This window comes from Oryza sativa, chromosome 11, assembly GCF_034140825.1.
Source record: "Oryza sativa Japonica Group chromosome 11, ASM3414082v1".
NCBI classification, from domain to species: domain Eukaryota; kingdom Viridiplantae; phylum Streptophyta; class Magnoliopsida; order Poales; family Poaceae; genus Oryza; species Oryza sativa.
The window spans coordinates 24,713,405-24,728,378 of NC_089045.1; the positions used below are offsets into that span (position 1 = coordinate 24,713,405).

At 43.6% G+C, this 14,974-nt stretch overlaps 2 protein-coding genes and 1 long non-coding RNA gene across 3 annotated transcripts; 1 reads left to right on the plus strand and 2 right to left on the minus strand.

Annotated features, from left to right (window-relative positions):
* The first annotated feature begins 443 nt into the window (after positions 1-443).
* LOC107278690 (disease resistance protein Pik-2-like) lies at positions 444-3,345 on the plus strand. Its single transcript, XM_015762302.3, has one exon. The coding sequence runs from the start codon at positions 480-482 to the stop codon at positions 2,691-2,693; it is 2,214 nt and encodes a 737-aa protein (XP_015617788.1). The 5' UTR covers positions 444-479; the 3' UTR covers positions 2,694-3,345.
* A 1,212-nt stretch (positions 3,346-4,557) lies between these two features.
* LOC9268218 (uncharacterized) lies at positions 4,558-6,805 on the minus strand. The gene is made up of 2 exons (XR_010737406.1): positions 6,232-6,805; positions 4,558-4,920 (listed from the first exon to the last, which is right to left on the minus strand). It is a non-coding gene; the product is annotated as an uncharacterized lncRNA (long non-coding RNA).
* Positions 6,806-12,316: 5,511 nt separating this feature from the next.
* Positions 12,317-14,652, minus strand: LOC136353895 (uncharacterized). Its single transcript, XM_066305203.1, has 6 exons — positions 13,506-14,652; positions 13,223-13,396; positions 13,016-13,126; positions 12,859-12,931; positions 12,666-12,764; positions 12,317-12,586 (listed from the first exon to the last, which is right to left on the minus strand). Exons 1-6 carry the CDS (start codon positions 14,633-14,635, stop codon positions 12,404-12,406), a joined length of 1,770 nt encoding a protein of 589 aa, XP_066161300.1. The 5' UTR covers positions 14,636-14,652; the 3' UTR covers positions 12,317-12,403.
* Positions 14,653-14,974: the final 322 nt, after the last annotated feature.

Below are 14,974 nucleotides of genomic sequence, written 5' to 3' on the forward strand. Positions count from 1 at the left end.
AAATAGCCAGGAAGCTTAAGAGACATATGGAAGCAGATGAAAAGACTAAGGAGTTTAACAAGCAAATTGGAGTAGTAGAAGAAATAACCAAGCAAGGAGGAGAGAGGAAGGAGGAGGAGAAAAATGAAGGGGAAGAAGAAAACGGAGAAGAAGAGGGGAAGGAGAAGGAACTCAAGGGGAGGAAGGACAAGGAGAAAAAGGAGAAAGGAGGACGAGAAGAGAGGAAGGAGGAGGAGCATCACGAGAAGCAGGAAAAGGAGAAAGAAGAAGAGAGGAAGGAGGAGGGGCAAAACGAGGAGAAAGAAGGAAGAAAAGAAGTAGGAGAGGAGGAAAAAGAAGACGATGATGATGATTATGATGATGATGATGACTACGACGATGATGATTATGATGATAATGAAGAAGAAAAAAAATATGATGATGATGATGATGACGACGACGACGACGATGACCCTATTCATCTTCATACAGCTCAATACATGCAAATCCTACAAGAAGTGTTCCTAAAGACCATCAGCTGCAAGGCCCAGCAGCAAGAAAGATTGGCGGCCAAGCAAGCTACAAAGACTGCAACGACTACATTGGACGAGGAACGAATCAAACAAATGATCAACGAGGCAAAACAAGATATCTTAAGGGAGCTGCAGGGAGGCAAACCTGATAAGAATCAAGCAACAGGTGAGCATACAAGTGTTTCAGATCAAAACGAACAGGCTTATTTTGAAGAGATAGAGCAGATGATCGAAGAATTCAAGCGAAAACTTAAAGATCAGCTGAAAATAAAAGGGGTCGTGGACAAGATCAAACATCACTTACAGGGTGAGTGCCCCCTTATTATTCTAAAAGTTGACAAGATGATGGATGGATCCAGATGGGAGGAGATAAGAAAGGCTTTGAGCCTGTTAGAATGCAGTGCCGATGCACTGATCTTCACCACAGAGAGCACCGAACAGGCTAAAGGATATTGCTATCCACCAAGAGAACCTATAGACTATTCTCTTGTTGGTTTATACCATTATACAGTGCTTGAGATAACTAGCAAGCAGATAAATGAAGACAACTATAACCCCCAGATTTTTCGTGACATCTTGGAGAAGTGTGAGGGGCATGAATTCTGCATGAAGATCTTCACTCATGCTCTCTATGCTAACCCCAAGAGGAGCAATAAAGAGTTAAGCAAGCTACACAGCACCTTGCAGGCTTCACATAAATCACTTGACGCCATAGCTAAGACGATGTTCATGTACTCTTACAATGATCTGCCTAAAGAATACAAGTCCTGCTTGTTGTACCTAGCTATCTTCCCCAAGGGTGAGAAGATTAGGCGGTCAACCTTGGTTGGACGGTGGGTTGCAGAAGGGTTGACATTCAGGGAAGATTGGCCCAGTTCAGTGCGTCAGGCTAACCGATGTTTTGATGCCCTCATCTGTCGATGGCTTGTTTGTCCTGCTGATATTGGTGCCACAGGAAAGATCAAGAGCTGTGTGGTAGGTGATCCAGTTCATGGGTTCATTACCACAATTGCCAAAAAACAACACATTATGCATACACGCCTATCACATCACTTGGCTCGTCATTTCTCCATTTTCAATGATCTCCAAGTCCGTAGCTCTGATAGAATTGACACATTCTTCCAAAACCTCTCACGATCATCTCAAGTATCCCTACTTAAGGTGCTAGATCTAGAAAGTTGTCAGTGCTTTGGTGGCAAGAACCAGCGGTACCTCAAGGACATCTGCAGCAAGATGTTACTGCTCAAGTATCTGAGCCTAAAGGGAACAGATATTACCCAGCTGCCCAGTGAAATCAACTATCTCAGTGAGCTAGAGGTATTGGATATCCGAGAAACCAAGGTGCCTGCAAATGCAACAGTTAAAGTCCTGCTCTTGAAGTTGAAGCGTCTACTTGCTGGTCACATTGATCCAAGTCCAAGTAATTTTGGCAGTAGTGTTCGGATTCCTCGCAGGATAGACAAGATGATAAACATAGAGGTATTATCTAATGTCAAGGCCCAACGCCATGATGATTTGGAAGATATTGGAAAGCTATGGCAGCTGAAGAAGCTAGGTGTGGTTATTGATAAGAAAAGTCACCTTGTGAATTTGCTTAAAGCAATCAGTGACCTACATGAGTGCCTGCTTTCTCTGTCAATCACTATTCCCACAGCCACACCCGAGGGTTCTCCTTCAATCCTAGAGTTACCAGATGATATTGGCTCTTGCCTAAGACACCATGCCAATATTCTTGAGAGTCTAAGCATCAGCGGAGCCATGCATCTTTTTCCATTATTGACCAAAGGTGGCAATAACAAGCTTGCCAAGGTAACTCTATGTAGCACACCACTGAACCAAGATGATCTGGAGGTCCTCGCCAAGCTACCCAAGTTACAGTGTGTTAGGCTCCAACACATTTCATGCACAGGGAGCGTGCTCATCTTCAAGGAAGATGATTTCAAATGTCTCAAGTACCTTCTTATTGAGGGTTTTAACTTGACTAATGTCACTTTTGAGGATGGATCAGCCTGTGAGCTCGAGAAGATGGTTTTATCTTCCACCACCATAGAGTCTATCTCTGGAGTTGATGGGCTTCCAAAATTCGAAGAGCTTGAGTTGAACAACAGCCCTGTCCCGAATGAGGTGAAAGAAGCCATTGAAAACAATAAACGGATAAATCTTAAATGTAATGAACCATGAACTCAAGACCAGGCAAAACGGAGATGAACAAGAGGATGAAGACAATGCTGCAACATCCTCATTCTGCTGGAAGAAACAGGTTTGTCGCCAGAGGTGCATATCTCCTTTGATCCTATGGTGTGGTTTGTGCGTGCTAGTGTGGATTGCCATCCGCTGCTTGTCTGTTTTATTTCTTTCTGCTGTGCGTGTCTTTATGTTCTGCATGATGTAATAATTCTTGCTGTACCCTGTTTTTTCTTCCTTACTGTGTTTTGCTTATTTTCCTAGTTCGAGTCAGTGTAAGCTCGAGGCTTGCTTGTTCAAGCCGGAGCGAGTCCTTAGCAAGTTGGCACGACATGCACTGGCGTGTGGGATGGCACACGATTCAGCGGGCATGGTGGCCAAGTTAGTTGTGTCGTTGGTGCGGCACGCCCCGACGTGCGCCATCCCGCCCCGACGTGCGGGATGGCGCACGAAGTGGACGGGCGAGGTGCGCGTAGTGGCATCAAGGCCACAATTTCGTTTGTGTCTTGTGTATTTAAGTTTCAATACAATCCAGAAAATGCTGCCACTTGACAGCACCAAAAAAATCTCTTCCTTTTTGAGTTCTTCATCAAGTTCAGAGCAAGTTCGTTTGTTTGGTTTGTTTCTAACACTCCATGTGTTTCAACTGAGTGTGTCGGGTTACTTGCTATGCATAAGTGCCTTGTGCCTCTAATTGAGCTAAAATGGTTGTGTCTATGCTCGGATTTGAATGTGTGGTTTTCATTTATCGAACACCATATGCATTCATGTACATTTTCGTGTAATTAATATGATGTGTGCTATATTATACAGTATTCTTATTCCTGAAAAAGGAACATTATGCAACATGCTTGACTGGATTCTGCAACTCAACGATGAACTGGGTAAATTAGGGAAGCAGAGTTTTATGCAGATTAAGTATGCATGATCCACCAGGCGCAAACTGTCTGCACCTTCTGATTGAAGTGCCAGCGGTAGCTCTCGAGGAAAACAGAAGTTGTTTTCAGTCGTATGCTGCCGTGCATTTGGTCAATCCGTGTGGTTTCTCCCCGTTGTTTGCTGATAGAGAAGTCAGTATGGTTCAGAAATTAATCTACCCTATAGTTCACAATTTAGCAAGCTGCATGCCTTGATTGATGGGGAGGCCAGTTCTTCAGACAAAAGGAATGATTTGTGCAGGAGGACAGCCTCAACCGAGCATTTAGCTAGCGAAGCAGTGGATTTATGCATGTATGCATGCATACCGGAGCTATAATAGCGAGCAGGAATAATTTTCAAGCAGTGAGACTACCGAGTGGCAATTACCTTGCATCAATGGTTGTCTTGGCACGGTCGACAATGTCGAGGAACTGGAGGCTTGGGTTGTTGGAGACGCACGTCCTCCACCATGTGTTCACCATTGAGTCGATGAGCACCCAGCCATTACAGCCCTGAACGGTGTTTAAGGTGTTATGTGTAATCAGCTACAAGTACTCGCTCTCCTCTGCTCCGGAATAGACGTTCCAGAATAGGGACCTGACCTCCTTTATATAGATGAGAACTCGACAGTGATGCTTCTTTCTTCACCTTTCCTTCCATGACCACTTTGATCTGAGTTCCTCCCATTCTCTCCGCCAATGAGGGTCTCTGTTGCGCCTCGCCCCCACCCTGCCTTCCTCCTCCCATCTCCAGCGGCTCTGGCTTTACACTTCCTGCTGCACTAACCCAATGAGCTGCGATGCCCCTGCCCCAACACTGCTCACACGATGGTTGACATGATGCTAGCTATAGTTTAAGAGGTTTCCTTATTAGAACCATTTATAAAGATATAACAAGATTGGAAGCAAGCAATAGTCAAACTGCCATCCTAACTGGAGTGTAATTCACTAGTAGGCTAGTAGATGCTAGATACTAGCTACAATAATTTAGTAACAGGGCCAAGTACAACATGACATCATAACCAACCATGGGTCAGCTTAAGCATGGCTCAAGTCAGAAATGCAAAATATCCCAAAAGAATTTGAGAAGGTAACTATCAGGATTTCACTACAACATAGAAGAACAGCTTTGATTGTCAGGTAGCCAAACAGAATAAAAAAAAGGGGAAATTACAAAGTATACAAATGAAGTACAAATGGAACAATGGATACTACAAAAACTATAGTAGATAAGTAGTTCATCATGTGCCCAGTCATCATGTGTTGAGTGTTGACAAGAAGCAGAAAGGAGTAGCAAGGAGATGAAACTGCAGATTATATGTATAGTTACTACAAATTTTATAATTTTCAGTGCAAAAAGAACATTTATATTATCTGAGCCCAAGAGATTCTTTGCATCTGTGTTTGCAAAATTTATACATCAATTTTCAAGTAAAAAAAAAAAGACAAGCTCCTACACTTTCAGAAGAACCAATAGCCATGTCTCTCCTAGACCCCCCCCCCCCACCACCACCACCCTTAGTTTAAATGGGGAATAGTATGGTATGATGTTCTATGCACATATACAAAGAGAAGAACAAGGTCACATGATGAAAGTCGTTCAGTAAATAATGTAGCATCTCATGGCTATCGAACCTTCTTAATCAAGGTATCCAAAAATACAGAAAACTACGGTTCATCAACCTAAGATGACAGAACTAAAGTCTAGCAACCTAACATGACAGACTTAAAGTTTAGAAACACTTTAAATATTTACTCCACATGAAACGCTGAGAAATCACCCATACTTGACAATTTTCAAGAGAATTCCAACAGAGAGTACAAACTCACTGTTACTGTCAAAACCCAAAGTTGACGCCTAGTGATTTAACTGAGCTCCCTTTTCTTTTGTGAGGAACTAAAGCTCCATTTTAACCCATAGCACTAGTTAGGAATCTTCAACAAGACCACTAATAACAGGGAACCAAGTCCACAGGATGATCAACACATTAGTCCATAGATCAGTATAAACATCAGATTTCCATGATCCCAAAGTACACAATCAGTTGTTGGCTGCAGGGCAGGAGTTACATTGCCAATATCTACAGCAAGGAGCTCCTCTGATCTTCACCGTTAAACAATTTACTCTTAACACATTAATTAAGGGTGGTAAACTACTTAACCACTGAAGACATCATGATTGCTAGTTTACTACAAAAGGGCAGCGCCTAATGTAGCAATTTCCAATCCCAATTCACATAACTTAAATGCAACCACATTATAGAGTTAATCTCGGATAGCAAACTCTACTGATTATTCAAAGCTATGAAGGATCATTCTAAAGCAGAAATATGGAAGACGGCATCCAATCCACTCATCAAACGTCACTAATTTCACCATAGAACCTACAAAAACGACATTTCTCACCAAGCAATGCACGCTAGTAAATCATCACAAGCTCAAAATTAGGATCAGGAAACCAAGCTGACTAAATCGGTCATTGCGAGGGCACCCTTCTAGTTCTAAACTAACTCAATTCCTCTAAACCAAGCTGACTCAATTCCTCATCAGTCATCACAAAAATCTATGAGATGCGGAGCAATTAAATTGGCACAAAAAAAAAAGGCGAGACGCCTCACCTCGGGGAGCCACCGGTCGTCCTCGGCGTCGGCGATCGCAAAGCCGGTCCACCCGCCGGCGCCGTCCTCGAGCTCGCGTACGAGCCCCTGCAGCGACGCGCACTGGCGGAGCCGCGGGGAGTAGAACTCCAGCACGGCCGCGTCCCTCCCGCTCGCCAGCGCCCGCTGCTCCGCCTCTGCAGCCAATCCGGGGCTCCTCCTCCTCCTCCTCCTCCTCCTCCTCCTCCTCACCCCCACCACCGCCTCCTCCGTCCGATGAGTGGGAGGGGAGGTCCCCGGCGACGAGGCGGCCCTGCGCCGATGTGCGGATGGACTTGAAGAGCCAGGGGAGCTCGAGGTCGCCGCAAGGCCATGGCCACTTGAAGCAGACGAAGGAGGGTGGGCTTGGCGGCGGCGGCCATCTCTCCGGCGAGAGAAGCGGTGGTAGCGCCGGCGAGGCGGCGGTGGCGGATTGGTCGAGGACGTGGGGATGAATGGACGGCGCAGCGCGAGATATTGAATTCGATCCAACGGCTACAACTCGCTGAGAGAAAATGGACATTTTGGCCACGTTGAAGACTGAGTTTCGCTATTATACCATCATCAAAACATGATTCGATAAAGAGCCATTTTCAAGTACAGACTCGCCACAATTGTGTCATTTTTGCTGTTTTAGTGATTTCCGAAATGATTTTCGCTCGGTTGTGTGGTGATGAGATAAAGATGTCCTTGCTCACCGGCGAGAACTCCCCGAAGCCAGTCACTGATGGTAATCGTCGTCCATGAGGACAGCCTTCAGCTCCGGCGGCACACGCATCCCCCACTGCAACCGCAGGCTTGCCTTGCTCCACAATGGCAACATGCTCCTGGTCATGAGGCGCATCCCGGACAGCATGGCGCTGGCCCAGCCGCCGCTCTTCCCCGTGGCGGCCATGTTTGCCGCGCCCCGTGGTCGTCGTCATTGACGAGCGAGAAGTAGCCAATACCGAGGCCAGTGCGGACGGAGAGGGTGGAGAGGGTGAAGGGATGGAGCTAGCCATTAGGGTGGTACGGTGGTACGAGAGACGGAGCGCCGGTCTGGAGGCGAAGGTAGAGATCCAACGCAGGCATCGCCACGGCGCCGTCGAAGGCAAAGGCATCTCCCATGCAGGCATTGTATCTCCACTACCACGTTGTGGAGGTAGTTATCGATGGGTCCAGCTATGCCGTCGGCCTTGGTGGTTCGCCGCACGCACCCATGATCACAGTCGCCACCGGGGGAGTTCAATTCCGTGCGACGCACGCGACCATGACTAGATGAGAAGCGTGGTCGCGCGGGGACGCCATCGCAGAGGTTCGGTGGAAGGAGTCGGTCGGGGACAATGTGTTCCGCCTCGTGGCCGAGCCCCACCTAGGCGCACCGCTGGCCAATGGGCATCATCATCGCCATGACGCCATCAACGAGATGTAAAGAGATCGATTGAGCTCGCTGCAAGGGGATAACAAGCTCGGGGTCCCACCTGCCACTAGGGGCATAAGGCATTTCCGTCCCATCACCCCGCAGCTGGGCAAATTTCGTTTTGGAAACGGGCAAAATTCATTTTGGAAACGAATAAATCAGTGAAAATGGCACTTTGGCTAATAAAGCATGCTCGAAAATGGCATTTTATTGAATCACATTTTGAGGATGGTATAATAATGAAACCCAGTTTTGAATATGGACAAATGTTCGGCGCTCACTGGACGCGGCCTCTACTTTTACAATATTTTCAAAAAAAAAACCCCAATGTAGTAAACATTTACGTATATGGGTCGCTTCTCGCTACCATTTGGCAGCGATCTGAATAATAATATTTTCATAAAACCCCCTAACATAGACCGCTGCCAAGTGTGCTAGCTGTCACGCCTTTTTTTTTTCTGAAATGAACCCTGGTTCGATCTCAATTCATACCCCCAACCCTTTACTCCTGCTCTGGCGCCAGTGGAATATTTTGCTCCCTCCGCTCGCGTGGCTGGAATTCTTTGCAGAGTCCTTTGGAACAAGGTTCGAGGGATTTTGGTAGGATTTTTAAAGGATTCAATTTTATAGGAACATTTTCTACATGGTCCTTTGGATTGAAGAGTTGGGCCGTGTTTAGTTTGGAAGTTTTTCTTTAAACTTCTAACTTTTGCATCACATCAAAATTTTCCTACACACACAAACTTTTAACTTTTCCGTCATATCGTTCCAATTTTAACCAAACTTCTAATTTTGTCGTGAACTAAACACGGCCTTGGGCTAGTAAATTTTCTGTGGAATCATTCATTACCTTTATTTGCCTTCCAGAGGACCAAATATCTTAAAAGTTCACCAGCTACAGTTAACATACGGCGACATTGGCTTATAAAGCAGCACAATAGCTACAAACTTCAACAATCTAATCTGGAAGCTGTGGGCACGAGAGATCTCGATAGTTGGCTTTCTTTTTAATTGCTCAGACCAAAGGTCCTGAGCCTTGGTTTTTTATTTCACATTTGTAAAGTTTACTCCTCTGTTCAAAGAAATTGGCAGCTTGTCGATTCGCTAAAAAAACAAATTTGCTGGATTTGAATATGAGCTCTAACCTTATGTTATTGATTTCCATGGAGAAGTCCAAGGCATTTTTTTTTCTATTCATCTTTCCTCCTAACTCTGTTCTAAGGACTACTTCGGTTCATAGTAATAGGAAAAACATAGAAATTGCCAAAGAATACATGGGCAAAACAAAGAGTAGGAAAAATGTAAAATAGTCTTTTGGATGGTTGGTAGGAAAAATGCAGGAATGCTTAATATTAAGTTAACATGATTTGGATTTAATCTATAAAACTTGGTGCTAAATACATATAAAAGTGAGTGCTTTGCTTCGATCCTATGTGTAGCAATAGTAAATAAGGAGAAGAAAAGACTACATGTTATAACTAGCAAAGGCCTGGTAGTAATTTACATAAAAAAAAAAGAGAAAAGACTACATGTGGGGATGGGCCTCTGGCTGGGCCAGTTCGTAGCCATGAGCAAGTTTAATCTATACATATGTAACGAATTTTTTTCATTTTTAATTTTAATTTTTTTAATATTTACAAAAATATTATACCATCCAAAATATTTACAGAAATGACCATGCCGCCCAAGTGGAGGACAGCAAGTGTGCACATTTTGTACTTAGGTCCCTTGCTGCCTTCTACAAGGGCTGCAAGCAATGGTGAAGTGCTTTTTACTCCCAGTTCGTAACCGGGACTACGAATTCGGGACTAAAGATCGCTATCTTTAGTCCCGATACAAATAACCGGATTAAAGATGGATCTTTAGTCCCGGTTGGTGTTCATTAAAGATCCCTCTTTAATAGCGGTAGTTCCAGACGGTCTCTTTTTCCTTTTTTTTATTTTCTCCCAAATCAAGTGGGAAGCATATCTATTTTCTCCATGGGAGCATGGGACATATGGGAGTAGGAGGCGAAAAGGCAGCCATCTGCGCTATCTTTCTTCCCTCCCCACCACGGCACCACATACCACCCAATATAGCACTCAGCCTGTGTGACTGTTCTGGGTCCACACCTTTGTTAATCGTCGGCTGAGAGCAAGCTTAAGTCTAAGTTTAATAGTATAGCCAACTTAATAGTCAATATAGCCAACTACTAGCTCCAAATCACATATAGTCAACTTAATAGTCAATTCATATAATAGTTACATACTACACTATTAATACCTGGTCCCACTTATCATACACACACTGTGTCTTAAAGTCCGTGCTACAGCTGGCTATAAATCTATAGCTCGCTGCTCTTCTCTCTCCTTCTTTTATCTTCTTAAAATAGATTTATAGCTAGCTTATAGCCTGCTATTGTACCTGCTCTATGCTCTAAGATCGTTCTAAATAGCGCATGTCGTCTAGCGATGTGCTATATGCTCCACAGCAGGGACGGATCCAGGAAAGATTAACAGGAGGGTCTGAACAAACTATATAAAGTTATAGTCCCTTCGTTTAATAGATGTATGACATAAAATTTTAGTGGGGTCTTTATGGGTTCTCCCATGGTTACAATACAGGTAGTGGGGTCTCGAGACCCCAGGGACCCCATGGTGGATCCGCCACTGTTTCGTAGGCTGCAGCTGGAGATAGATAAAATCAAGCTGCCACTTGGGCCTGGTTTAGTTCATAACTTTTTCTTCAAACTTCCAACTTTTCCATCACAACAAAACTTTCCTACATACACAAACTTCCAACTTTTCCATCACATCATTTCAATTTCAACCAAACTTTCAATTTTAACGTGAAATAAACACACCATTGGTTGTTTGGATTAACACTGCTCGAGCTGTTTGGAATCTTCACCTCGAGCTAGCAGGCCTGGTACGCTTCTATAGGAGTCTAGTCAAAATTGGTTATATAGCATTGAAAGTTCATGTTTTTGGTTTTATAGCACCAAAAGTTACCAGTTCACTTTAATAGCATCCAAAGTTCACCATGTTCCTATTTTTAGCACTTCCGTCAATTTTTCCATCCGTCTTGATCGTTATTATCCAGCCACACACATGATATGACATTTCTACCCCTCATTGACATGCATTATACTTGTACTTGTGAGGGGTAGAAACGTCATATCGTGTGTGTGGCTGGATCAAGACGGACGGAAAACGATCGAGAATTGACGGAAGTGCTAAAAATGGGAATATGGTGAACTTTGGGTGCTATTAAAGTGAACCGGTAACTTTTGGTGCTATAAAACCAAAAACGTAGAAACGTCATATCGTGTGTGTGGCTGGATCAAGACGGACGGAAAACAATCGAGAATTGACGGAAGTGCTAAAAATGTGAACATGGTGAACTTTGGATGCTATTAAAGTGAACCGGTAACTTTCGGTGCTATAAAACAAAAAACGTGAACTTTCGATGCTATATAACCAATTTTGCCGAGACTCGTCTATTTCTACATGCTAAATAATCTTCATCCATATAATCTGAACCACCATGATATAATGACAAACAATAAACACTTACTCTTTTCTCCATTGATATGGCGATTTATATGCCTCTAATCTAAACGTGGTGATATTTCTTTTTTATACCTTATGACAACACTAGAAAATGGACGCGCCACTTGGTGCGCGGGATATTTATTGCTCCTTTGTAGCATATAAATATTATCGGGTTCTTTTATAGAATTAATTATTTAGTTTATATTTGAAACAAAAGATATATATTCAAAATGGCTGATGCTTTATTTGTTAGCTTTTACTTATTTTTTTTAAGCCAATGATATTTTCTATTTGAGCAATAATATTTTTAAGTGATGTTTTGATAAGTATTGTTATACTTACCATGCAAAGTATTTTGATGGTACATCATGTTTTTTAATATTTATATTTTCTTTTAAACAAATAGCGATCAAGGATAAAGTGAATGTTGGGGGTATAATACTTTAGAGTTTGCAAAATTGGGGGTATAATACTTAAAGGCAATTTATATTTTCTTTTAAACATTAGCACTTAATTAATTATTATTATTTCTTTAATTAATACCATTACTAATTATTAATTCTAATCAGTATGATTAATTGCGTCATTAGTGGCCATTCCGGCCATCTCGCTCGATCGGCCAACCAACACTGGTGGAGAAACCCTTTGTAGTCCCGGTTCGTAACCCCCCTTTAGTCCCGGTTTCCAAACCGGGAGTACCAATCCGGGACTAAAGATCGCTATCTTTAGTCCCGGGTGAAATAACCGGGAGTAAAGATCGATCTTTAGTCCCGGTTGGTAACACCAACCGGGACTAAAGATGGCTCAGCCACGTGGCCGGCTGAGCCATCTTTAGTCCCGGTTGGTGTTACCAACCGGGACTAAAGATCGAGCTGACCATTTTTTTTTTTGCATGGCCCTGTTGCTGCATGGTTTATATATATATATAGTTTATATATATATATATATATAAACCATGCATATATATGTTTCAATACATATATATGCATACATATATATATATGTATATATATATATATTATATTATATTATATGTATATACATGCATAATATATATGTATTTATACACATATATATGTTATGCAAATTAATGCATATGTATATAGATATATATATATGACCAAAATATATTTACATTATAGAAAATGTGTACACATGCATATAGAAACATATGTAGTCATGTATTAATTACAATCCATTATATGTCCTAGCTAGCTAGCTATCATTTCGACGTAGTAGTACTCGCTGCTAGCTCAGAAGCTAAGGACCGGTGAATTGTGTTTCCGTCGTAGTAGAATTCACCCTTGGGATTAAGGATTTCTTCGTTGATGAATCCCATGAGTTGTTCTTGAACCGCCGTGATAAATTCCTTGTGTGTGGTCAGGTTATCCCTCATGCGAATAAACTATATGAATGTATGAAATTGATTAGTAATTAAACAAGAAATCGCTACGTAATGAAATTTTGAATTTATTTGTACGTACATCGAGCTCTCTTGTGGTGATGATTTGGTTTGCAAGGCAGTGGCAATACTCGCACACGTAATAGCCGCACAAGTTATTTCCCTGCTTTTGCTTTGCGCACTACAAATAAATGACAAACAACGAGAGATCTAATTAATATACACTTGTATGTATTTGAATCGGAGAAATATAAATATAGAGCATGTGTACTCACAGGAAATTTGAACTTCCGCCTAAGTCTTTCTCTCCATTTGCCGCGGACCAAATGACGGAACCGATACCAAGCCCTACATGGAGTTTAAAGCTATGATTCGTAGTAGCAATTAACATAACAAGATTTTCTTAATTAACAAAGGAACTTATGACGGTACCTGTCTATAAGTTCGAAAACCTTGTCAAACGTAGACTCTTTTTTATCCATTGAGTCATATACGTTGACGGTGCAGGCCTCCAGGTCGAAGAGTAAAAGCACCCAGTGGAATCTGCAATGTGCGTGGGATGCATTACATATGAAACACTTAGCAAGTTCGTACGGGAATGAAATTTGGTATGTAGGAAGACAGTAAAATTAAACTAACTCTGTGTTGTATGGCAACAGTATGAACGTCTTGTAATGCTGCGCCTTCAGGAGATGGACGAGATTGTCCTCTGTTTCTTGTGGATATTGGTCGAGCATTGCGACGTTTACTCTCCGAGGGTCGATGAATCCAGTATCGAAAACCCTCCGCCGTCGGGCCCTTTGAATCTCCATTCTACAACGATAAAAGGGAGTATATTATTTTCTATAGTCTACTTATATACAAGGACCTAATTTATTAAAGGAGACGTATAGTAAGAAATCTAACCGAACGATATACTTACAAAATCCAGCAACTCATAATAGAGACGTCGAGGGCGTCCAGCTGGTATAGTTCGTAGATTCCCTTGAAATTGATCCAGAGAATGTCATCTCCTTGCAAGAAGTCCGTGTCCCTGATCCTCGCTCCGATCATCTCTCTACCGGCGGCGCTCATCTCCATGTACAGCTGATGGAACTTGTACATTTGTGTGGGTAGGGACTGCAGCAGCTCAGGCTTGACAAGCGGTTTACCGAGTTCGTACATGTATTTCACTTCCGCCTTTTCGATTGGTGCGACTCCTAGCAATTGATCCGTAGTTAGACCGGTGTCAGTAATAAATTGTTCTATCGTCATTTCTTTACCGGTAACCAACGGCTCGATCTCCTGTTTTGGTTGCTCTCCAAGCTGAGGGACTGGTTTGGACTTTCCAGAAGATGCTTTCTTCAGCGTTCGCTCATAGTCCGATAGCTTGATGGCCTCCTTGACAGATGCAGACATACCCCTGAAGAAGTTCCTGACACTGGGGTCTATAGGAATCTTCTTTTCTGGACTTCGAGGCTTGAATTGTCTCTTGACTTCTGATGCAACGTAAGCGTCAAGCTCCTCTTGCGTGCAATCGTACCCCGGGTCCTTGTTCTTGGCGGCGTCAACTTTCGCCTTCTTCGTTGCCCTTGTGTGGGCAGGCGGTGCAGCTGGGGGGGCCCTTGACTTTGAAGGTGCCGGAAGAGGAGCTTGCGGGGGAGTAGGTGTAGGAGCACGAGGAGGAGTCGGTGCAGGATCCTGAGGAGGAGTCGGTGCAGGATCCTGAGGAGGAGTCGATGCTGGAGCCTGAGGTGGAGACGGTGCTGGCGGAGCATGAGGAGGAGACGGTGCAGGATCATGAGGAGGAGATGGCGGAGCCGGAGGAGATGGTGCACGAGACGCCGCTTGTCGCCCAGGGAGGATGATGTACCGCCTGCGCCATAGAATAATGGCATGGCTTGTGTCTCGTAGATGCGTCTCACCGTCTCCTCCAGGGTAATCCAGCTCGAGGTCCTCGTACGCGCCTTCGACCAACTCAACTTCGACCTTCGAGTATCCTGCTGGAATCGGCCTGCAGTGGTAAGTACCTGAAGGGTCCGTTGGGATGGCCATGCCCGACGCCACCTTCATGTTGTGAGAGATTATTTATTAGTAATCAACATATATAAGCAGGAACTAGCGGAATGGCTAAATCTTACCTTTATTGATAAGTTCTTGAAAGGAATATGCAGCTCACATGGTGTCCGCTGAGTGATGTCATCAACGGGACAGGTCGATTCGTCCTGTGTTTGCATGGCGTCCATGCTCTGCGATCCTACCTGCCCCGTTGAGGCGCAGCTGCTACGGTTTCCTGACGGGCTCACCATTGCAGGAGGAATGGTCGGCTGGGGATCATGGGACCGATGTGCGGCCATGCGTTCATCAACCTTCCTTGCCACCTCCTCTTGCATGTTGAGTTCGTAGCTCGAT

Excerpts from the sequence above, each read along its gene's own strand:
- LOC107278690 (XM_015762302.3), top strand. The coding sequence starts at position 480 with ATGCAAATCCTACAAGAAGTGTTCCTAAAGACCATCAGCTGCAAGGCC.
- LOC136353895 (XM_066305203.1), bottom strand. The coding sequence starts at position 14,635 with ATGAAGGTGGCGTCGGGCATGGCCATCCCAACGGACCCTTCAGGTACT. Across the intron at positions 12,932-13,015 it reads GTTTTCGAACTTATAGACAG|GGCTTGGTATCGGTTCCGTC; the intron begins GTACCGTCATAA and ends AACTCCATGTAG. Across the intron at positions 12,587-12,665 it reads TCACCACAAGAGAGCTCGAT|TTTATTCGCATGAGGGATAA; the intron begins GTACGTACAAAT and ends ACATTCATATAG.